The sequence below is a fragment of the Herpailurus yagouaroundi genome, unplaced genomic scaffold (genome assembly GCF_014898765.1).
Source record: "Herpailurus yagouaroundi ecotype Mexico unplaced genomic scaffold, PumYag 182, whole genome shotgun sequence".
Lineage (NCBI taxonomy): Eukaryota > Metazoa > Chordata > Mammalia > Carnivora > Felidae > Herpailurus > Herpailurus yagouaroundi.
Window position 1 is genome coordinate 24,555,311 of NW_024412413.1, and position 24,562 is coordinate 24,579,872.

At 37.7% G+C, this 24,562-nt stretch overlaps 1 protein-coding gene across 3 annotated transcripts in view; it reads right to left on the reverse strand.

Moving 5' to 3' along the window:
* The window catches only part of CFAP54 (cilia and flagella associated protein 54), a 292,859-nt gene that overhangs the window by 253,984 nt on the left and 14,313 nt on the right, over positions 1 to 24,562 (reverse strand). For all 3 annotated transcript variants that reach the window (XM_040491156.1, XM_040491155.1, XM_040491157.1), the window contains exons 4-9: positions 21,872 to 22,043; positions 17,600 to 17,658; positions 10,031 to 10,174; positions 8,151 to 8,264; positions 7,926 to 8,027; positions 2,886 to 3,084 (exon numbers count right to left, since the gene is read on the reverse strand). In XM_040491156.1, the coding sequence (XP_040347090.1) occupies positions 2,886 to 3,084; positions 7,926 to 8,027; positions 8,151 to 8,264; positions 10,031 to 10,174; positions 17,600 to 17,658; positions 21,872 to 22,043 (790 nt within the window). The remainder of the gene's footprint in view (positions 1 to 2,885; positions 3,085 to 7,925; positions 8,028 to 8,150; positions 8,265 to 10,030; positions 10,175 to 17,599; positions 17,659 to 21,871; positions 22,044 to 24,562) is intronic.

Genomic DNA, 24,562 nt, shown 5'->3' on the forward strand with positions numbered 1-24,562 from the left:
ACCGAGATTACACTGTGGTGGGGAAACAAGAAATCTTAGCAGGGAAATAAATATAGGGTGCGATGGGGACAAATAAGAAAGGCACTGAACATCGGTTTGGGGTAGGAGAGTGGTCAAGGACAGCCACCCAAAGGAAGGAACATGGAATCTCAAAAACAGAGAATTAGCGAGAGTTTTAACTAGTCAACTAGGAAGTTAGATAGTACAAGTAGGGATACAGCATTAGAGTCATCTTTATATATCCATAGTAAATAACAGAATCAGACATGGGCAATGTACAGCTTCCTAGGACAGGAGAATTAGGAACACCAACATGTATGAGAAGGGCAGAGGGAGAAAAGGCTGCAAAGAAAAGTATTTAGAAAGGAGTATCACACAGTAACAAACACTGCAGAGAGTAAAGGAAGAAAGTACTCAGAAGTGACCCTTGGACTGAACAAAAAGGAAGTTATCCATGACATTTTCAGTAGATGGCTGAGGACAGAGGGATGAAGGCTGTATAAGTAGGAAGGAAAGAATTGAGAACAGTGGAAACAGCATTTCTGACTATAATAAAAGGAAGAAATACAGGGAGGAAGCTGAAAGAGGACATGGGATAAAGGGGCAGTTTGGATAGATTAGGCTAAAAGACTTCAAAAAGGGGGCACTTGGGTGATTTGGTCAGTTGGGCATCCGACTCTTGGTCTCAGCTCAGGTCATGATCTCGAGATCATGAGTTTGAGCCCCACATCAGACTTTGCACTAACAGTGCAGAACCTGCTTGTGATTCTCTCTCTCCCTCTCTCTCTCTGCCCCTCCCTTGCTCACTCTCACTCTTTCTCTCAAAAAATAAATAAATAAATAAATAAATAAATAAATAAATAAATAAATAAATAACTTCAAATGGAAGAGAAGGAATATCCCTTCCATTTTAATGAGAGACAGTGGAAAAGATCAGTACAGGTAATAGTAAATTTTCAAGTTTGGGTGAAGAAACTCTCATCTGAGATCTTGTATTTTCCTCATGAAAAGGAGATGAGCCCAAACCATGGACACTCACTGCCCTCAAATGGGCACACAGGTGCAGGTCCACACCCATACACATATGTGCACACACACACACAGACACACTAAACTCACTTGAAAGTACACATGCTAAGGTCTAGGTTTTACCTCTCCTTCCAAGTAGACATTGTGGACGAGTCAGGTAACTGTTCCAAGGCAATAGAAGGTAAGTTCATGAAAAAATAAAGTTGAAAGCACAAAAACCTTGAAACAAAGACCACAAATGAAAACATCCTTTACCAGAGGAAACAGAAAAAAGGAAAAGAAGTGAACACTTAAACTTAGTTTAAGTTTATTCTCTTAAGGAAATAAGATATTACTTTACAAACATGAAGAATAAACTACTGTGAAAAATAATCAAACAGGAACTAAGTATAAATTATTTTATTGTGAAAACCAAAAATTCAATAGATGAATGGAGTAGAATAGCAAGAACCAAAGAACAAATGAGTGACCAGGAAAGTCAGATTGAAGAACCTTCTCAGAAGGCAATAGAAAGGAGTAAAGAAATTAAAATAATAAAATAAATAAGATATGGAGAGTGGATGTGATAACATCTGATGGTCCTATTAGGACCATCAGAGAATTTTTCAAAAGTAAACGTAAGGGGAAGGAACAAAGAAATAACATGAAAAATGAAAGAAAGATCTAAGACCTCAAAGTACTTGCTATATTACAAAACCCACCCCTTGGCCTAATATAACAAAATGTGAGAATATCACAGTAAAGAGGGCATTACAAAAGCTAAATCTATAAAACAACAGGATTTAAACTGAGAGACGTCTCAATACCATATGCAAGACTATGGAGAAATGTCTTTAAAATTCTAAAAGGAACCAACTTTGAAGCAAAATATTATATCCAGCTAAACTATTTCAAAGTTCTTAGAGTTTGTATTTGAGCAAAAAGAAATGAATTTAGAAACAAGTATTGAAAATGGGAAGGATGAGGAAAAAGGTTTAATAGTATATTTATTGTCTTAAAAAGCATGGGGTGCCTGGGTGGCTCAGTTAGCTAGGTATCTGACTCTTGATTTCATCTCAGGTCATGATCTCACTGTTTGTGAGTTCAAGCCCCACATCTGGTCGTGCAGAGCCTGTTTGGGATTCTCTCCCTCTGTCTCTGCCCTCCCCTTCTCATGCACATGTGCTCTCTCTCTCTCTCCCTCTCTCAAAATAAATAAACAAACATTTAAAAAAAGGATAATCCTCACCTCCACATTAGGTTTATTCCAAAAACATAGGGTGGATAAAAATTAGACAGGCAATCAATGTAATTTACCACACTAACAGAAATGAAATAGAAATCCATTCAATCAACTCAATAAATCCAGAAAAGGCTTCTGATGAATTTAAACAACTATTCAGGATTAAAGTCAAACAAACAAAACTCAGTAAACGAAGAATGAAAGAAACTTCCTTAATCTGAAAAAAGGCATCTAAAAAAATCCTTCAGCAAACATCAAACTAATGGTAAAATGTTGAAAGCTTTCCATGTGAGATCGTGAATGAGACAAGGATATCTGCTATCGCCATTTCCATTTCATGTTTTATTGGAGATCCTATCCAGTGCAATAAGTCAAGAAATGCAAGAAAAAAGAAATTAAAAGATTAAGAATTGGAAAGAAAGAATATAATTGTCATTATCTACAGATGATTATACACCCAAACAAATCCAAAAGAAAATCTAATAAATTATTTAAATTATCAATTGAGTTTAGCAATATTGCTGAATTTAAGATTGATAAAAATTGGTTATCAGTTTCTTAAATATGGAATACGATACTAAAATTTTTGTTTTTCAAGTTCTACCATAAAATGTCATTTTAACAAATTATTTACTTATTAAAAGTTCTTTTCCTGCCATAAACAGTTCTGAGACAACATCACGAACTTCTACTTCATCTGTAACAATAGGTCCAGTTTGTAGAGTACGCCTATTTGAATCAGAAAGAGCTTCTAAGACAGCCAGAAACCGGGATGCGGTGCTATCAAACATCTCATCCAACAACCGCTCCGTGACAGTACGTGGCCATGGCAACTGGAATAAAAACAAAACAAAACACACAGTCCACTTCTTTAAAGTTCTAAAATGTTTAATATTACAAGCCAAGATAAGTAAGGCATGCTTCATTCGTGCTACAAGTGCTAAAGGAGAGAGTGGATGGCCTATGAATGAGACAGCTGCTTTTATGGTTTTCGTTTTTGAGGTGTCTCTCTAGATTCCATTAAAGTTTCTGTCATGCTGCCATTACATCAAAGACTGCTATTTCTTTGTGTTTGTGTTTCCAAGGCAGCATTAAAAGGCTGTTTATTATTGTCTTTTTATTAGGGCAACATCAATCTCCATATGCCTTGTGTTACCTTAATTACAGCCTTTAGGAACTGATACTCAAACTTTGGTTGCCTAGGAATCTCTCAGGGGTGCTTTTTAGATTCACAGACCAAATCCTGAGATTCAGTGGGTCTAGGTGGAACACTTTTCATCAGCACTGCAGGAAATTCCAATGCCCAAGGTCCTTAAACCCAAATTAGAAACAATATTTTACAGTACAAATAACAGGTCTCGTGGTAGTTAAAGAAGAGTTGACCAGCTGTATACTAATAAGCTAATGACTGTTTGAGCCCTGTATGAATTCCCAGCCACTCTGCTTTGTATCATCCCAGAACAATTTCCCCTTCTGCCAATGGCTTGCTTCTATACTCCTCCAACAACTGATCTATTTTTTGTATTTAGATTACCAGTAAACAAGAGAGGTAACTGTGCTCAGCTTTTCTAGAATCCATGTCCAGTTAGAAGATACCCGTCATATTCCCCATGATTCCCCTGCTTCTCTCCTCTTTTGGGAGCAAAGTCAGAAAGGCAGAAAAACATAAACAGGGTTAAAGCTGCTTTGGACTATTTTTCCACAAACCAACTTCTCTACTCATTAGTTTCTATGCCTTTTCGATCCATAGGTCAACTGATATGTTAAAAACCTCAGTAAAACTTGAACTTCATGCCCTAGTCTCTCTTTATTTACAAACAGAGGTAAGGGTTTCCTCTAAGATTTTTATTGTAGATTAAAACAGAGCTTTTAAAAATTATATTTAAAAGCATAATAAACTTCCTAAGAATTAGAAGTATTCAAAATAAAATTATAAAACCCAAAGATTAGAGTTAAATTGTTTTTAGAAATATAGAAAAACTATCAAAAAGTGAAATAGATTATTTATCAGAGCTGTAGAAGAATACTAAGTAAACATTTTAAAATATAAATATTTTAAAAATCTATAACAAAGATTTCAGGCAATAAAAAAACAGTGGGTTGCCAAGCCTGACAAGCAAGATATTAATGTCTATAAAAGCAATGAAATCATTCAAATGTATTTTAAAAATTAAAATCTCTAGTAGATAAATGATCAAAAACTGTGGAAGATAATTCACAGAAAAAGGAAATAAAAAGAGTAATCACAAAAATATGGGAAAGTTGGATCACAGAAACAGTTAAAATAAGCCATTTTATAAAAACAGAATTATTTTAAAAATTAAGAATAATATCAAAATGATAACAGCTTGTGGTGAAATTGGTACATACAGGTTGTACCTTATGTACCTATTTCGGAAATCAATTTGGGAATATATATCAAAAGAAATAAAGATGCTTGTATCCTTTGATTCAAATCCTACACCTTGAATTTTGTCCACAGGAAATAAAAGAAAAAAATAACATACTTGAAGATGTTGATTACTTCAATATTGATAATGACAAAGAACTGGAAACAACTAAAATTTTAAATAGTAATAAAAAATTTGACAAATTATGGTACAAAACTGCATCAAGTATATTATACCATCTTTAAAAACATCAGGATGGTTGAGAAGCTAAATGGTAAGATCCAGATTGTCTGTTCCACTTCTAAATACTATGATTTCTATGACATCTACTCCATTAGATGTATTATGCTAATTCTCCAACATAACACACTTAGCCCAGTCAAGCTTAATTTCTGTCCCCCAATAAATGTTGTTTGCTCTTGTTTCCAAGCTATAATCTTGCTCTGGTCCTTAACTTAGAATGTTTTCTTCTCTTCTTCCTGTCCAGTCAAATCCTGCTCTTTATTCCAAGGCCATTCAAAAAGACAGACCTGTAACATTGCTTTTCTATATTCTACCATACTTGTAACCACAGTAGGCATTTGGTACATTCTGTTAAATGAATGAATGAAAAAATAACTAATAGCTAATACTCCTGAGGATCTATTACATGCTAGAAACATTCTAAGGGCTTTACATGTAATTCATTTAATCTCTATCATTATTTCATTCTTAATACTTATCACAAGCAATAATTACTATACTTATTCATTATGTAATTTCTCCGTAAGAATGTAACTTCTACCTACCTTGTACATACAGCAGGTACTTTAAAAATATTTATTGAATGAATCCCAAACAGTCAATCACTAGGAGTATGGATTAGTGGTGCGAAAGGAATCCTTTAAAGTCAAAATGATTGGGGTGTCTGGGTGGCCCAGTCGGTTGAGCATCCGACTTGATTTCGGCTCGGGTCATGATCCCAGGGTTGTGGGATCAAGCCCTGTTCAGCATGAAGCCTGCTTAAGATTCTCTCTCTCTCTCTCTCTCTCTCTCTCTCTCTCTCTCTCCCCCTCTGCCTCCTCTGTCCCTCTCTCCCACCCATACACACACTCTCTCTCTCTCTCTCTAAAAGAACACAAAGCAAAACAAAACAAAAAAACAAAAATGATTAACTGCGAGTTCACAATGGACTTACAAATTCAGAGAAATGTTTTATAAAACAGATTTAATGCATATTGAAATTAATTTCTTTTATAGGCATATAATAAAACTATTTCATATATATAGAACAGAACATTCTGCAAAATATGTCAAATATTGCAAATACTGATGACTTTTTAAATTTTTTTTTCAACGTTTATTTATTTTTGGGACAGAGAGAGACAGAGCATGAACGGGGGAGGGGCAGAGAGAGAGGGAGACACAGAATCGGAAATAGGCTCCAGGCTCCGAGCCATCAGCCCAGAGCCTGACGCGGGGCTCGAACTCACAGACCGCAAGATCGTGACCTGGCTGAAGTCGGACGCTTAACCGACTGCGCCACCCAAGCGCCCCTGATGACTTTTTAAAAAGGATATATTGACTATTCCCTATGGAAACTGCCAACTAAACATTACAGCTTTTTTTCTAAAAATATATACTACCAGACCTTTCCATAAAATAACCATCTTAAAGGAAACCAGAAATAGATGTGTTTTTAATGTAATGTTATACAGAATTTTAAACATTTTTCTTTGAAAATATATTTAATTTTTATACCAGGATGATTATAAAGCATAATATTATGCTAATTAATGACAATCTTATGGCTTTGGATACTTGAATTTGGTTTGCTCAGAGAAAAAAAAGTTGCTAGTCAGAAAAAAAAAACACTACTCCCTGCTCTCTTACAAATGCTACATAGCGTCACTACTCAACAATACCAGATGTAGGCGGTTCCACAGGCCATCCAAGGAATTAGCTATTATTTGGAAGTCACCACCTGCACAAATTATACACCATTGGTCGGTAAGGGACACGATTTTAAAAGGATGTATGAAATGTACTTCTGGGCTCAGTAGTCAATATATCATAGTCACACTAGAAAGCTACCATGCCCAAATAATAATTGTATTTAGATATTATGATTTAAGAGGAAAAAATAAATAAATAATTGCTCCTAAATGTTATAAGAAGAAATGAGTTAAGAGAGCAGCAGTTATTGGAGTAGTGAGAAAGCACTGAACCAGAGACCTGGGGTCTGCTTCCAATGCTGCCACTAGCTGCCTCTGTGACCTTGAGGCCATAATTTAAATACTCTGGGATTTATTTTCCCATATGTAATAGGAAAGGACTGAATCAGATGATTTCTTAAATTCTTCTCAGGTTCTGAGAGTCTACTACTCTCCTGTCAGAAACTGCTCATCTTCCCCCTCACTTTCATTTTCAGTCCCTACAAAGAAGTTCACAGAAGAATTTACAGCTATCTACAACAGCTTCAAAGAAAAAAAAAGAACTGAGCCTTAAGAGATAGTGAGATTCAGAAAAGCAAGGGCAAGACAGTGGGAGAAGGAAATGGCAGGAGGGAGAAAGGGCAGAGGGCCCCAAAAGGCAGAACTGTGTCCCAGTCTCCATCCCCAACAGCCCTAGTGCTGCTGGTCAAACACACTTGTGGCCAGGAGAGCCATGTGATGAGTTTGGACATGTGAGTAGAGACTGCTGTCCCTTCCATGTTGGGCATTATTGCCTGCACAAGATTCTCCAGAGCTTTCTCATATCCCCCATGGCAGAATGACCAGCAATTTTTGAAATGAGGGCTTCTCCTCAATTTGGCTCTGAGTGGCAGTCATGAGCACAGCCCCCTGATAACTATAATAAGTATGATGCCAGTGGGAAATAAACAGTTATTGTAAGTCACTGAGATATGGGGGTTGTTTATTGCTATGGTGTAGCCTAGCTCATAAACAGTCCCAAAGGTGCCTCCACCTTCTCGCCAACCTCAGAGGCCCCTAAGCCAACAACAAGGAGTCAAAGACAAAGGTCACTGTGGCACCACTCAAAGTGTGTACATTTGAACCTTTTCCAGGCTCTTCTGCCTCTTGCCCTTTAAAGTTGCAAAAGTGGGATTGTGTGAAGGCACAAAAGCTTTAAGAAAGCTATGAAGTGAGGCCATGCCCACAGTGGGAAGGCTTTCTTCTATTTGCCACTGGTGTAGGGAACAGGGTGCAGGATTTAATACTGAGTGACCAGACCTAAAAGATAGAGGGTTAACACAAATACACTGCAAAAAGAGTCTGAACAAGAGAAGACGTTCTTAGACTTACAGTTTGAGCTTCCCTTAGGTTCACTCTTATCTTTGGTCTAAACAAACCTTTGTGTTTCCTTCTAGATTCAAATACTCCTCTTTTGAAGATCATCACTGCCATCTATCTCAAAAAGAAGAATTAAATATGAGGTAACAATGGGATGCACTTCTCAACCACTAATATTATGTACTTAATCAACTGTATAGTGCAGTCAATTTCTTTTATTTCATGAAATGTTTATACCTTTATGGTGGCCTCTCTATAGTATCTTCTGGATTCTTCCTGCGATTGTGAGGAACTCATCAATTCCAGTTGCCTTAACTCATCAATTTTAGCTAAAGCACGCCGAGCAAATGCCTATATGTGATTAAAAAAATTAATTCATAATAAGTGAGAGTATAGTGATCAAAAATGCATCAAGACCGTATGTTTTATTCTCCCAGATATTTGATTTAATTGGTGAATTAAACTCTGTTGATGCTAACTCCTTACAACACTGTAAGTATATCATCAATCATTTCCTACAAGCATCCCCGAATTCTGCAGGTCTAAAGTCAATAAACTGTCAGATATGCTAACTTTATGAATCAAGAAAATCAAAAAAATAAGGAAAGCCAAATTCTGTAGCTTCATATAGATTATCACTTTTCTGTCATTGCATACACACATGCACACACACACACACACACACACACACATAAACACACGCCCCTCCTCAGTGCTCTACCCTAAATCTTAACCTTACTAAAGCATGCTGTATTATGTATTCAACTATTCACTTTGTCCACTAAATTGTGAGGCCCTTTAAGGATCTTATTTATTTTTGTATCTCTGGTAGCCAGCATGTAGGAAGTATTTATTAATATCTGAGGGAAAAAAGGAAGGAAGGAAGGAAGGAAGGAAGGAAGGAAGGAAGGAAGGAAGGAAGAAAGGAAGCCTGCTTATTTAATCAGATCACCATTATTATAATTCTCTAGAGATAGTAACAAAACAGGTCAATTTATGTAATTTATTTTACCATTTCTTTGAAATACGTTATCTATAATTCATAATTTTTTCCTGAAGATGCTTCCAGACATAATAACATACATGAACAGTTAAATTTTCCAATAAGGAAGAATTCCAATAGGAATCAAATAGTCAAAACTATGTATATGTTCCATTTGCCGACAATTCTAATAGCTACAGAAATATGCCACCCCTAGTACACTATAACTAACTGTACATGTATGGTGAGTAGTTTCTAGAATGCATCCTTGGCTAGAAAATGTCTCCCACAAGGGTTATACTAGGCTATTCAGGATGGGCCACTACCATCCAATCCCTCAGAATTAGTTTGGGCAGGAAAAACCAAATGTAAAGGAGCCATTAACTGGCCAGATGATTGTGAACAGGATACGAAAAAAGATTTGTATAACCGTAAAGCTCTGTCCTGCTCAGACTTCCAGCCAAGAGGTTAAGTGAAGGCTGAAATCCTCTGCACTCACCAGACCATATACACTGGTGCAGGGATGTGCTGGCCCAAAGGAAGGGGTGCCTACTTCTAATTCTCACCAAGCCCTCATCCACTGACAAGCTAAGTACCATGTACTGTAGAAAAGGGTGCTTTTCATTTACACAGAGGTACCACATAGGCTAATAGAAACCCCTAAAAGTTAAGTTACATTTCAAGTATTCGGTCTAAAAGATATACAGGAAAAGAAGAAAAACTAAAAAAAAAAAAAAAAAAGGTGGGCGTGTATTAAATGACATCTGGAAGCAGAGAAAAGCAAGACAAATGGATTGCAGGGGGCATAGAATGCAAAACTAAATAGGGAAGAAGAGTGACTTGTGTGAAAGAATTCAAAGGGGAAGGAAAGATATCAGAAATCTTATTCAGAAAAGGGTCCAAGGAGGTGGAAGTGAACAAAGAGCAAAGGAGAGAGCAGAATGTAGAGCAAGAGATCAATAGAACGGGAAGCCAAGCACACTTCTGCAGGTACACCCTGGGACTTCCGTCTTTGCTCCACTGCAATTCTTCAGGTTTTGTCTGTCTGTGTTTGTGTTGCTGGGCATCTGAAGAAGAAAATGCTAATGACTTGTAATTTTCAATACTGGGATGCTGAGAATGACAAGTGGCCTACCTCTGCATGAATGCCAGCTTGGCAGTCATAATAGCACTGGCAGACGGCAGTGTAAAGAGTAGCCCGCCACGTCAGGTACCTGACAGACAGGAGCGGGACCGAGAACTCCATACACATACTGGCCCACAGGAGGTATTCCAAGGCCTGAGGAAGAAAGAGCACACTCAAGTAAATTTTCATTTTAAGCTAATAATGATGATTTTTATCTAATATAATCAGATTATAAGTTGTGAGCACAAGTTGCTGACTACTTAAACCAAAAATACCATAAATAGTGAGTCAAGAAAAAACAAGCATTTAAAAAGAAAATAATTTAAAGAATTCAAAATCTCAAGTGAGTCATTTTAGAATATCTTCCTTCTTAGCTACTAAAGTCCTATGAAGCCAGCTTGTTTTTATCTATATTTATCAAGTGTCAATAGCAGTCTAGGAGCTAATTCTAACAATGCAATTGTTATTACCTGGCCTGGAACCAATGCATGTTTCTGAAAATCAGCTAGTATAGCAGGGTAGGGGAGATGGAAAAGGCTTCCTCTCCAGTGCCTGTGATACTTAGTAGAAACAGTCCAATATTGGAGTCAAATAGACCTGGGCTTCCATCCTAATTTTATCACCTAGTATCTGTGTCATTTTACCTCTTCAGACCTCATTTTTTTTTTTCATCTGAAAATAGGTATTTTAGCACATGGTAGCAGTGCTGTTATGGAGAAGGAGACAATGCACATGACATTCTAGGATGCTATTTGGCACACTGTAAGCACCCCATAAATGGTGCCTATTACCAGGTACAACTTGAAACAAAATGGTGGGGAAAGATCATCATTGTCATTGGCCTGTTGTAGGAATATATGCTTCCCCTCAACCATTGGTAATTCTTTTTATTCTTTATGTCCCTTTTTGGACATACTCCTACAAACTCTATACCAGGAAACACTACTTGACTATACGTATCCTGCAGTTAAAATTTTTCAATCTTTTTCTTTCTTCAAAAATATTCCAAAAGCTCAAAAGTTAATTTGATTATATTACCTTTCATTCGATTGAATATAAAAAAATTCATCTGTGTTCCACATGTAAATGTAAAAAACGTTACTGAGATGAAAATAAGAATCTGAGCCAAAAATCTCAGAATATAAAATTCTAAATTGTATCCATGGAGATATTGACCTTGACCAAGCAAGTCCTCACATGTCTCCCTAGACTATGAGGATACTTCCTCACTTGTCTCCCTGTCTTCGGTCTCACTCAACCCTTGTTCTTCTCATACACCCCCTTCCTTATATATTTTATATAATATATCCACCAAAATTACCTTTCTTTTTTTTAAGTTTTATTTATTTAAGTAATTTCTGCACCCAATGTGGGACTCGAACCCATGACCCCGAGATCAAGAGTCACATGTTCTTCCAACTAAGCCAACCAGGTGGCCCCAAAATTAGCTTTCTAAAATGCAATTTGGGCATCTAATTGTGTTTGGAATACTCCCATGGCTCCCTATTGCCTATACAGTGAAGTACACCCCTATCTAGGGCACACACACACACACACCATTCATTACCTAGTCCCTGCCTTCTCCTCCCTCCATCACTCTTGATCCTACGTCATATACTTAAAGCTACTCCAAAATGCTTTCCATTCCACAAAACATCTTAGTGGCCCAAATACACATGTCTTTGCTTACCCTGTTCTCTCCTTCACCCACCCCATATGACCGAGCTGAAACACTACCTCCATGACTAGCAGTGTTACCTTGGACAATTTATTTAAACTCCATGTGTCAAAGTTCTTCATCTGCAAGATAGGTATAATGACTATCTTATAGGATTTTTTGAGGATTAATTGAGTTAATAGAGGCTAAATGCTTAGAACACATTACACACATAAGTGTTCACTCTGGTGATCACAGTGAAGAAAGAGAAAGTGGAGCAGGAGAGGGTGGAGGAACAAGATAAGGAGGGGAAAGAGAACAGTTGTTGAAGAGTCTCCCAACGTCCCTAGAGAGAAATGACTATTGTCTTATTTCTATCTATACCATAATTGCATTATGGGTGTGTGTGTATATGTGTGTACATATATGTATATATACATATATATATGTGTATGTATATATATATATAATTTATGTAAATGTTTATGTACATATATATTTTACATTTAGTTGCACTAATATGCTCACATGTGTGTGATTCCAAAACTAGACTGTAATCTCTTTGAAAATAGGAATAGCACCATTATTAGATATCACCAGCATCCAGAAGAGTACCAGGTACATAGCAGATATTCCCAAGTGCTATTAAATGAATTCAATGAACAGCCTTAAAGTCAGCAGAACCAACTGCAGGAGACTAACAAGTATTCAAGATTCTCAAGAAAATAATGATAATAAATGTGGACAATGGAATAAAGTCCTTCTTCCAATAACAAATTCGGCCTTCAAAAATTGAGGAAGTAATTAAGGAAAAATATGTCTATAAAAGTCAAACCCACCTTGAAAAGGCAAATCATCAAAATGATCCAGGAGCTTCATATGTATAAAGCAAACCCACCAGACTGACGTAGTATTTAATAATACAAATAGATAAAACACTGATAACATTCAGACCCTATTTCCATCTCTGGAGCTGTCAAAGGCAGTATATACAACACATGTGCAAGCATCTTAGTGTTCTCATCTCAGAGAAAGAAATCTGAAAGTCCAGAATTCTCCCCTGCCTAGTCAGTTCTGATTCCAGAGGAAAAGAGAGTGCTGGAAGTAGATCAGAGTTTGACACAGAATTGTAATAGTCTTGGTTATCCACTAAGCTCATCCCACTGGAATGTAAATTCACTTAGGAAAGGGACCTTGTTGGTCTTGTTCACCACCATATCCCCATCTCCTAAAACTACCTGGCATGTAATAGTAAATATTACATAAATATTTGTTGACTGATCATCATTAAAAAGTTTCAGTTAATGGTGCCAAATATGGAATTATGCCAAGTATTCATAGAATCAAAGGGCCCAAAGCCTATCCAATTTCATCCCCGCCAACATCACTGGCACCACCACCTGATGTCCTATACCTTCCCTGCCCCAGAGTTCTCACCTCTAGTAACAAGGAATGTGCCACATGGTATCAGAAGACAATTCTAAATATGAAAAGTGCTTCATTAATGAAATGAACCATCCTGATATACCTTCAGGGTCTCGGTCCTAGTTACACCTTCTGGAATAGCACAATACCACCCCAAACTCACTTCCAAGTTACAGCCTTCCAAGACCTGAAAAACACCTATGCTTCCTGTCTTCTCTCCCAGCTCTCTCTCTCCAGGATAAACATTCCTGGGCGCTTTTATATATCCCAGACCTGCTCTTCCCTTCTCCATCATGGTTAGTCTCCTGTGGCTTTGCTCCAGGTTGCCAATGTCCTTTAGAGTGATGACTTCTCCACAGTTAAATGAAACTTTTGGTCCCTGTTTCTGGACACTACGTCTCTACTAAGTGGGTCCGGGGTTGCTTTATTGCTGTTTTTGCTGCTGTTGTTGTTTGCTAATCTTGCTGAACTGTGAACTGATGTGGAATTAACAGTCATCAAAACTGGAGTTTTCTCACATCTGTAGCACAAAAATCTCATTGTGGATTTTTGCATTTGGACTGTTGCAATTTGGGGAGTATGAGATTAAACCATGTATAAATTTTCCCCTTTTAAACTTACATGTCTTTTCAAAACCCTGTTGGGATTCCTGATATTAGAAATTTCACATTTCAAAATAAAAATAGCTTCAGTCACTAATTGCTCACATTATATTTGAGTTCATATTCAGACTTAGAATAAAACACCCCAATCACATATTTTAGTGCCCCAAGGGACCGTAAAAGTGACCTAATCTAACTCCAAGAGGCTAAACTGCTTGTAAGCAACAGAGCTGAGACTAGAATTCAGGTCTTTAGACTTACAAGCACAGCAGCGTTCCTTCCACCACATCGGGGCAGCCTTGACAAAGGGGGAGTTCTGAAAATCCATCATTCCACTTGGGGTTCTGGAAAACTGTCATTCAGGTTTAAAGATGAAGAGCCGCGGGGCGCCTGGGTGGCGCAGTCGGTTAAGCGTCCGACTTCAGCCAGGTCACGATCTCGCGCTCCGTGAGTTCGAGCCCCGCATCGGGCTCTGGGCTGATGGCTCAGAGCCTGGAGCCTGTTTCCGATTCTGTGTCTCCCTCTCTCTCTGCCCCTCCCCCGTTCATGCTCTGTCTCTCTCTGTCCCAAAAATAAATAAACGTTGAAAAAAAAATTTAAAAAAAAAATAAAAAAATAATAATAATAAAGATGAAGAGCCATTTTAAAAAAACTTTTAAAAAACCACAAATCTTGATTTGTAGCTTTTTTTCTTGCTCTCAAAAGCTAGGAAGAACTATTTCTATTAATTAAAAAGAAATGATTTCAGTAGAACTGCTTTCTTCATAAGGGAAAAATATTTTTGAAAAACGCAGTGAGAAGAGCCCAGCAAGAGCATGGTTCAGAGGTTGGGCAGGAAACACACACACAATTAGTCAGCTCAGCCACAGGACGGCACTGCAGCATCATTTATACCAGCGCGGATCATTGGAGGAAGACAACACCTGGAGGCATTTCAAAGTTTGGGTTTGAAGTTCATGTAATGGCACATGGTATGATTTGACAATAATTGTTCAAGCCGCAGATTTTACTAAACTATTTCAATTTTATAGTAAAATGAAACAGATATCAACTGTAAGGATGAATATATATTCTACTGTATTCTTTAATGTTTGCTGAGTACTGTACTACAATTTTAAATGCCTCAGAAGAAACTAGATTATACCATAAATGAAAGTGAAGTTGTCATATATCTTTAGGGAAAGAGGTTTCAGAAGCCTGGTCTCCCTCCATTCCTTGAGGTTTTGCTGGTGGCCTGTCTGAGCACCAAAGCAAGTGTTTCCCATTTAGGGAAGAGCCCCTGGTCAGTCCTGGTCTTCAGAACATCTTAAGGAATACAGAGTCATGTCAAAAACGAGTAGCCCTCCTACACGGCTCCTCCATTTGAGTAGGTGAACCAAAATAGGATGGGTCATGACATGATTAAATTTAGTCAATAGGCAATCACTTTTCTTTTTTTTTTTTCTTTTTTTAAAATTTTAATGTTTATTGATCTTAGAGAGAGAGACAGACAGACAGACAGAGTGTGAGCAGGGGAGGAGCAGAGAGAGAGAGGGAGACACAGAATCTGAAGCAGGCTCCAGGCTCTGAGCCATCAGCCCAGAGCCCGACACGGGGCTCGAACTCACAGACCGCGAGATCATGACCTGAGCCGAAGTCAGGCAAACCGACTGAGCCACCCAGGCGCCCCAGGCAATCACTTTTCTAACGGTGTTGAGTGTCAGTACGGTGTATTATTGGCCTTAGCTACACCTCTAACTAAATGTGAGACATTGAGCCTCAGCTTCTTCATCTTTAAGATGAAGTTAATAATAGCACCTTTCTCAAAGTGGTGGTGTGAAGATTAAATTAGATAATATGTGAAGAAAGTGCTCAGAAGCATACCTGATAAATGGTAGGCATTCATTCAATAAATGATGATGATGATATTGCCCACCTCGTAAGACAATACTGAGCATTATATATGCCCTTCACACAGACCTAACACATAGTAGAGATTCAATAATAATAACAAATGGTAGCCATTATGCCTAGATCCTATAGGAATAGGAGTTTAGATTGCTCTAGGGTGACACCGGAAAAGCCTGAGGATCCCATGTCTATTTCTCTTTCTGTTGTAATATAACAGACTTGAATTCTAAAATTGCTGCAGAATCGGGAACCCTCATACCTAGAAGCACTCAGATGTGGCTGAACCTCCAAGGACTTGTCCCCATTAAATGGACCCATAAAGTTCATTTATAGCCTCAGCTCAGGAATCAACTCACCAGCTGAGGGCTTGGGAATTTCTAGATGAAAATTATTAATTTCCTTGAAACTTATTATAGTGAACAAACTGAAAGAATCTCATTCCAATCTTCAAGTGCTAACTTTACAACTACCCACCACCCCAAATTTCTTGCATCTCTCACTTGCCCCCATTCCTATCCCACAAGACTGGGGCCATAGAACTGTCCTCCTTCAGCCCTTATGTTGTCAGACAAAAGCTCAAGCTCAATAAGGGGGAGAGGAGATGTCTTACATCGGATCTGAATAAGAAATCATTTTAAGATGACTGTGACATTAAACTAAAATTCTCTCAGCATTAACAAGCACAAACACTAACAGTTAAGTTTTGGCACGGATGTCTCTGCCCTTCAAGGCTCTGGCAGACAAATGCTGTAGCAGACCAAACTATGATGGTTCTGTGAAGCAGTATTTGTTGCTACAGCAAGTGCAACAGGAGTATGCAAATTCTCTTTAGGAAATCATCTGGAACTGAATGCAGAATTGTTGGAATAGTGTGTAGGCCACATTTACATTATTCATGAGACAGTCTCCCTTCATTTTAATTTACATTCAAAATGCTGGCACAGAGCTTGCTCAAGTCACTGTCAGTAATAGAGCTTTTAAATTTGAGGAACAAAACAGAGAGAACACATAATTAATGTTATGCACTGAGCATGCAAGCATCTTTTCTTCCATTTGTATTTTTTAAGAATTGTCAAATTTTAAGATACTTGGGTTATATTTTGAAGAAATAAATTTTTTTAAAAAATATCTGACCTGAGTGTTAGAATATTCAGCATAAGGTTTTGCATGCAGGAAAGAAAAATAAAGCAGGAATGTTTCAGACACCAGAAACAATTCAAGCATGGTCTCAACAGGAGTATATTCTCCCTTCTTGGGCTATATATTCTAATGACCGGATACTGACACAGGGAATAAATATGTCTCCTACACACAAAAGTGCTACCAACATTGAAGGGAAGTCAATAGAAGTGTCAGCCACTTCCTCAAGCTAAAACTGAGCAGTAAGTTCTAGTAAGTGAGATTCTTCTTATGAAATAAAGGCCCCTTCCCCTCAGCTCATGACTGGGCCAATGGTTAGGTGTACATTCACCCAACTAGCAGGTAGGCCATAAGTCCAAGCTGTTCAAGGAGAACAAAGTCCAAACTCCATAGCATCATACATAAACAGAGTAACCATAGTTTATTATCCAAACCAGAACACTTTAAAGAGTGAAAGGGAGCACTATTAATAATTACTCCAGGAAAACAGACATAAACCAGGACTGTCCTGGCAAGCCAGGATGCATGGTCACCCTACCTAAAGATATAGTTACCAGAGGGATGTTCAGTATCAAGTTGACAAGTAATGACTAATCTGAGAGGCTGAGAACACTGGAGATTACCTATCAATTTTAGGAATTCTTTCTTTTTTTTTTCATTAATACTGTATTGTCTTTTTTAGATTTTTATCTTTACAGATGGTCATGTTAAAGTAAAAGTATGAACAGTAAAACTATATAATATATACTTATTAACTTTTATTATATAATCCACTGATTTCCTTTGTTTAGCATTCAATGCTAACAAAAGTCTTGAGAAAAACAGGAAATACAAGGCAAGATATTTTGTCAGTAAATTTCATACCTTGGAAGACTGACCTATGATCATCAGTTTTCTGCAAATGGTGTAAATGTAAATGGTACCTAGATGAAGAAAAAGACTGTTAACATGTTTTACAGTTAAATAATGGCGATTTTATATTCCAATTTCTGTTTAAGTCTGTAGTCCCTAAAACAAGTGATCTCATGAGAAAGTCTGATAATAGAGAGTTTATAATCGTTACAATTTTTTTGTAACTTGCAGCCAAATCATTAAAAGAACTAATTTGAACATATTTTAAGTAAGTTGCCACAGGAATCTTTTAGTCTCATTTGAAAGGAAGCATAAGTTTTGAAATATATTGAACAAAGGAATATTTTAGTAGCATAATTTAGGTACCGTGTGTTTTATTAATTCATACAAAATGCTGTTGGTTCCCATGGCTTCCCTATGATTGAAAAACTAAAGATTTATCTCCAAATAAGATTAGAATACATCTTTAATCAAAATAGCATAATACTAAGCAAAGAAACTCATGAAAATTTAAAATCAAAACATATAATTTATTTATTTTTTATTTATTTGCAGTGTCATATAATATTTGCCCCATTATTAAGGTATAAGCACCCCAGTGAAAAACAGCATTTCCAACTCGTACTTAAAGTATGATATTTTTGGGGCGCCTGGGTGGCGCAGTCGGTTAAGCGTCCGACTTCAGCCAGGTCACGATCTCGCGGTCCGTGAGTTCGAGCCCCGCGTCGGGCTCTGGAGTGATGGCTCAGAGCCTGGAGCCTGTTTCCGATTCTGTGTCTCCCTCTCTCTCTGCCCCTCCCCCGTTCATGCTCTGTCTCTCTCTGTCCCAAAAAAATAAATAAACGTTAAAAAAAAATTAAAAAAAATAAAAAATAAAAATAAAATAATAAAGTATGATATTTTTTTTGGTCAGGTCATTAATTAAATACCAGAAGCTAGAAAACTGGCAGAGTTGGAGCAGGAATGGGGAACAACATCACCAGACATCTCTCTATATACAAAGGACATTATCATGCTATAAACATACCCCAAAGATGGTAACATACCTTTAAAAGGCATGTAATTATAATGACAAGTAGTCTAAATATTTTCTATAAAATATCTGATCTAAAATGCACAACCATCAAAATTCAACAGTTATGAATCCATGTTTGCACTTAAACTTTAAGAGCTTCTGAGAAAACAGCATCTGCTTCAAAACACACACGACTTGATTAAAATACCCTTGTAAGCATAGCATAATAACCATTAATTATATGTCAATAACAAAAATATTGAATAAACTTTTTTAAATTTTTTAACGTTTATTTTTGAGAGAGAGAGAGTGAGTGGGGGAGGAGGAGGAGAGAGAGGAAGACACAGAATCCAAAGCAGGCTCCAACTGTCAGCATAGAGCCCGACGAGGGGCTCGAACTCATGAACCGCGAGATCAGGACCTGAGCCAAAGTCAGACACTTAACCGACTGAACCACCCAGGTGCCCCAAATAAACTTTTAAACACTTACAGCACCATAAACTTTATAGACAATGCAATAGGTCCTTAACATTTAAGGACTCAGCCTTCTCAGTGTGACTGCTCCCAGGCCATGGAATTAGTTATTTCACAGAAGATGCACCAGGGAAGAAACCAGTTGGCTAGTAACAGCTCAAGCCCAGCATTCTTATCTCAAGTGGTTTTTGTTGACCTTTACCCTTAATCTTTAAAAATGAAACTGTATAATAGTGTTTCTTCATTTTAAAAAAGTCACCAAGTAAGGATACCCACAGCAAATTCATGCCTCTCCACAAAACATGTGATTCAGGTGGGAGCCAGGAGCCTGGGTAAACATGTCAGTAACGGGAACTGGGGAATTTCAAAAGACCTCAGGAGACTGCCCTCAAGAATGACAAGGGCCCTCTGTCCTTTAAAAATGTGATTTTAACCTTTCCAGCCCTAATATGTCCTGACTTATAACTGAATCCTTCTTTGATGGTTCAGGTTCTTGGCATGGCTCACAAATTCCCACTGCAGAAGCCTGACAGGGAGAGTAAACGATACAAAATGGAAGACGGGTGAAATCTCAGGATACCTCTGAAAGTTTGTTTTGTTCTATTTTTAACTAAATCCCTAATATGAGTTTATTGCCTTGTCATGTGACTCCTTTTCATCAAAGACAGCCACCACCAAAATAATCTTACTATGTGAGGGTTGAATGAGCTGGGTTCAGGTTGGTTGTGAAGTAAGGTATTATGCAATAGTCACACACCCAGTTAGAGTTTGTGAAAGAACCAAAATTGGTTAACTATCTTAAGAAACCAAGATTGTGTATGCATAATAGTCAATTAAAAGGAAAGAGAATCAGTGTTAAAGTCTAACAGAAAAGGTGAAATGTATTTTTGATAAATTGAACTGTAGTTCTTTAAACTCCAAACTTATTTTAAAACTACAATGTCTTAGCACTTGTTAATCTCCCAGCTGGAATGCCCTTCCCCCAAATATCCAGATGTCTCAGTCAGGTGTTTACTCAAACGTCATCTCATCATCTCGGTGAGGCCTTCCCTGACCCTGTTTAAAATAGCTGTCCAGCTCCAGCCCCGCCTCTTTTCTCCCTATCCCCTTCTTGGCTTTATTTTTCTCCATAGTACTCATCACTATCTAACACACCATTTAATTTTGATTTATCATCTCCCTGAAGCATTATGTAAGCATGAGAACAGGGTTTTTGTCTGTTGTCCACTTCTGTGTCCCTAGCACTTAGAACAATGCTCAGCCCTTAATAACTTTGAGGTGAGTTAATTAAAACAGGGATAGTAGTCAGCAAAACTAAGTATATGTATCTCCCACAACCCAGCAATCCTACTCATGTACATAAACCCCAAAAAACGCTAACTTAGGTTTATAAAAAAGACACATGTAAGGATATTCATTGTAGAATAATTTATGCAATTATAGAGGTAGAGCAAACCAGGTGCCCATCCTGTATGAATATCTGGAACACAACTCAACATGCAGAATTAACGAACTAGATTTACACATAGGAAACTGGTCAGGTTCTAAAACCACAGGACTGAGTAAAAAAAAAATTTAGGAAACAATAAAATCTAGAACATGATACCATATGTATAAAGAAAAAGCACATATCTAGTAAAGGTATGTGGAAGATACAGAAATTGTTTTTGGTTTTGTTTTTGTTTTAGAATATCAGGATATTTTTTGTCTGTGATCTTAAAAAGACTGCAGCCAGGGAATTATGCTGCATCATTTCCACCTACCTCTTAAGCAAGGTCCAACCATGGGACCCACACCTCAGGCCTACCACTCCTCGAGCACAGAACCTCTGGTCCTGCCCAGATATGTGAGCAGTTCATGTGGGAAGATGGCAAATGGCTACTCAGGGAATCACAGATTCTTCATCTTCTTGAGGATGATCAGACACAAAAGCTTCATAGTCACTGGACTGAAAACTTCTTCCAAAATCAGGCTCATCTCTGACAGCAAATGTGAGCTCTCATTTCAATCAAAATGTCAAAAAAAAACATTATTTGGAGAGGGAGATGAAGGAAAAGGCTAGGAAATGTACTTCCAGTTGCCACAGATCACGGAAAATCCAATATGTTTTCTTTCAAGCTATTTTGTCCTGGTTTTACACATAGAGAACACACTGTCATTTTCCTTTCAAGAAATTATCCATAGATCAATATAGTAGGTGACTGATTGTAACTTTAAAGAGAATTTAAATTAAACTGAAATTGTAACTCCCTGCTATATTTTGACAGATATGATTCATTTCAGAAGACAAATACAATATATATGTATGTATGTGTATGTATGCAATGCATATATGCATGTAAATACATTATATACACACACATACACACACATTCCCAGAGCCCCTCACTCAGAAGCAAGTAGGAAGAGAAGATTGATAAGTAGAAAGCAACAGTCACTAGCCAAAGTATTTGAGAAGAGGACCAATGAATGGATGATGCTTAGAATCAACCTAACTTGCAACAGTCCTTTGATCTTTCTCCACTTATAGTTACTTATTAACCACGGCCCCTACTTCTTTACACCTGAAACTGACTATCCCCACAGCCTCTGACCCTCCCTTTTAAGTCCCTGCTTACGAGGACAAACTAGAATGCAACAAAAATATTAAAAAGACAAAAACAAAATCCCCATAATCATCATATTATGCAATGAATGTTTTAAATAACAAGACAGTCAGTCAAATTACCATCCAACTTGGCATTTAAATAACTTTCTGAAAGGCGTGATGAAAAATAAAAGACATTGGTATATACCGTTGAAAATAATCCAGCAAAGGTGTTCCAGTGGCAAAGCCACCTGCATGATGAGTCTTAAGGAGGACAAAATCTGCAGGCACTGGGTCACAGATTCTTTATTCTGCAGGTTCACGTCATTGTCACAGACCAGTTCATAGTTGCAAATATTTTTGCCACTTAAAGCATGAAACTGAAACGCAGGGAAAATATAAAGAACATAAATAAAGTTTATGCAACTTAAAAAAGCATTTTCTTAAAATGTGAAAAATTAAAATAGAAATGATTCTGCTTAAATAGATTATGCAGGGCTATAGACTGAATATTTGTGCCCCCGCCCAGTTTATATATTGAAACCTAACCCCCATTGTGATGGTATTTGGATGTGGGGTCTTTGGGAAGTGATTAGATCATGAAGGTAGAGCTTTCATTAATAGGATTAGGGTGCTTATAAAAGAAACCTTGAAAGAGCTCCCTACTGCCTTCTGTCATGTGAGCACACAGAGAGAAGATAGCCATCTATGAATTAGAAAGTGAGCCCTCACCAGATATCAAATCTTCCAGCCCCTAAACTTGTGCTTCCCAGCCTCCAGAACTGAGAGAAATAAATACTGTTTAAGCCATCCAGTCTATAAAAATATAATAAGATAAAAACAGAGAGGGAGGCAAACCATAAGAGACTCTTAAAGAAAACAAACTGAGGGTTGCTGGGGGTAGGGGGCAAATGGGTTAGATGGGTGATGGGCATTAAGGAGGGCACGTATTGGGATGAGTCCTTGGTGTTATGTGTAAGTGATGAATCACTGACTTCTACTCCTGAAACCAATACTACACTATACGTTAACTAACTTGAATTTAAATAAATAAATTTTTTAAAAAACCATCAGCCTATGGATTTTTGTTATAGCAGCCTTCACGGACTAAGACATATGGAAAGAAACGTGGTAAAAATGGTTTCTTCAAAGCATCTATTTAGTTAAGATTACTTGTCTTTAGTCAAAAAAGAAAAATTCAAAAGCAAAAAAAAGTACAAAATTCTATTTCCAAGAATATGGAATTGAATCACATTTTATAAACCCTCCTCATAGCAGTTTGCCATATTCATGTGGATGCAATTATTACCATTTACACAATTCATTCACCAAATGTTTGTTGAACACCTCTGTTTGCCACACTCTGCTAAGCAACAGGGACTTGAAAATGAAGAAGATGTGGTCCCTGCTCTTCGCAGAAGGAAAAGCATTCCAGGCACATGAAGTGTTAGGAATGTTTAAAGTGGTTGCTGTGGTCACTGAACTGAAAGTCTTTTATAAGGTTGGGTAAGAAGGCTTAAAATAAAGAGATTAGGGGCGCCTGGCTGGCTCAGTCCAAAGAGCATTCAACTCTTGATCTCAGGGTTGTGAGTTCAAGCCCCACATTGGGGGTAGAGATTACTACAAAAAATAAATAAACTTTGAGGTGGCTGGCTAGCTCAAGTGAGTACAGCATGCAACTCTTGATACCAGGGTTGTGAGTTCGAGTCCCACATTGGGTATAGAAATTGCGTAAAACTAAAATCTTAAAAAAAGTGAGGGATTAGGCTATTGAGATAGTCCATGGTCAGAACATGGAATGCATTCCATATAATTCCAAGGAATATGGACGTTAGCTAAAGGGCAATATCAAGGGGCAGTGGAATAAATTGATTTGATTTATAGTTTAGAAGTTAATTCTGACAAAAGTGTGGAAAATGAAAAGCAGAGGGTGAGGCACAAGGCTACAAGCATGGAAACTGAGAGAGATCAAAGGCCTTTAAAGTAGTCCAGAGATACCAGGATCCTAAAATGGGTGCTGGAATCAGGGATGAAAAGATTTAAGTCTTGTCTGAGTCCATGGGATTTCGATGTAGAAGGAAGATAGAGAGAGTGGTCTACAGTGGTTTCCTGCTTGGGTGAGTGGCTGGTGCCGATTATGAAAGAATGGTGGTAAGTTCAACTTAGGATATGTCGAGTGTGAGATGTTTATGACATATATCTCATATGAGAGATTTTGGCTAGAGAGTCATCAGTACTGCTAAAGCTGTGGGAGTGAACCCTCAATAGTACAAATGGGCCTTGTTCTACCACATAAGACTTTCCACTTGGATCCATGTATACTATTTCTAGCCACCATATAACTGGTATCACAGAAAAAGACACTTATAGATTGCATATACATGTTGGAATCGTTATCTTCAAAATGCTCTGTTAGGGGCACCTGGGTGGCTCAGTCAGTTAAGCGTCTGACTCTTCATTTCAGCTCAGATCATGATCTCACAATTCATGAGTTTGAGCCTCAGGCCCTATGCTGACAGTGCAAAGACTGCTTGGGATTCTCTCTCTCTCTTTCTCTCTCTGCTCCTTCCCCCAACTCAGGCTCGCTCGCTCTCTCCCTCTCTCTCTCTCTCTCAAAAATAAATAAATAAGTATTTTAAAAAATGTTCCCTCAGTGTGCCTGGGTGGCTCAGTTGGTTAAGCATCCAACTTCTGCTCAGGTCATGGTCTCACAGTTCATGGGTTCGAGCCCTACATCAGGCTCTGTGCTGACAGCTTGGAGCCTGGAACCTGCTTGGGATTCTGCGTCTCCCTCTCTCTCTGCCCCTCCCCCACCTACTTGCTTGCTCTATCTCTCTCTCTGAAAAATGAATAAACATTTAAAAAAAAATTTTTTAATGTTCTCTCTTTTAGAAACCAA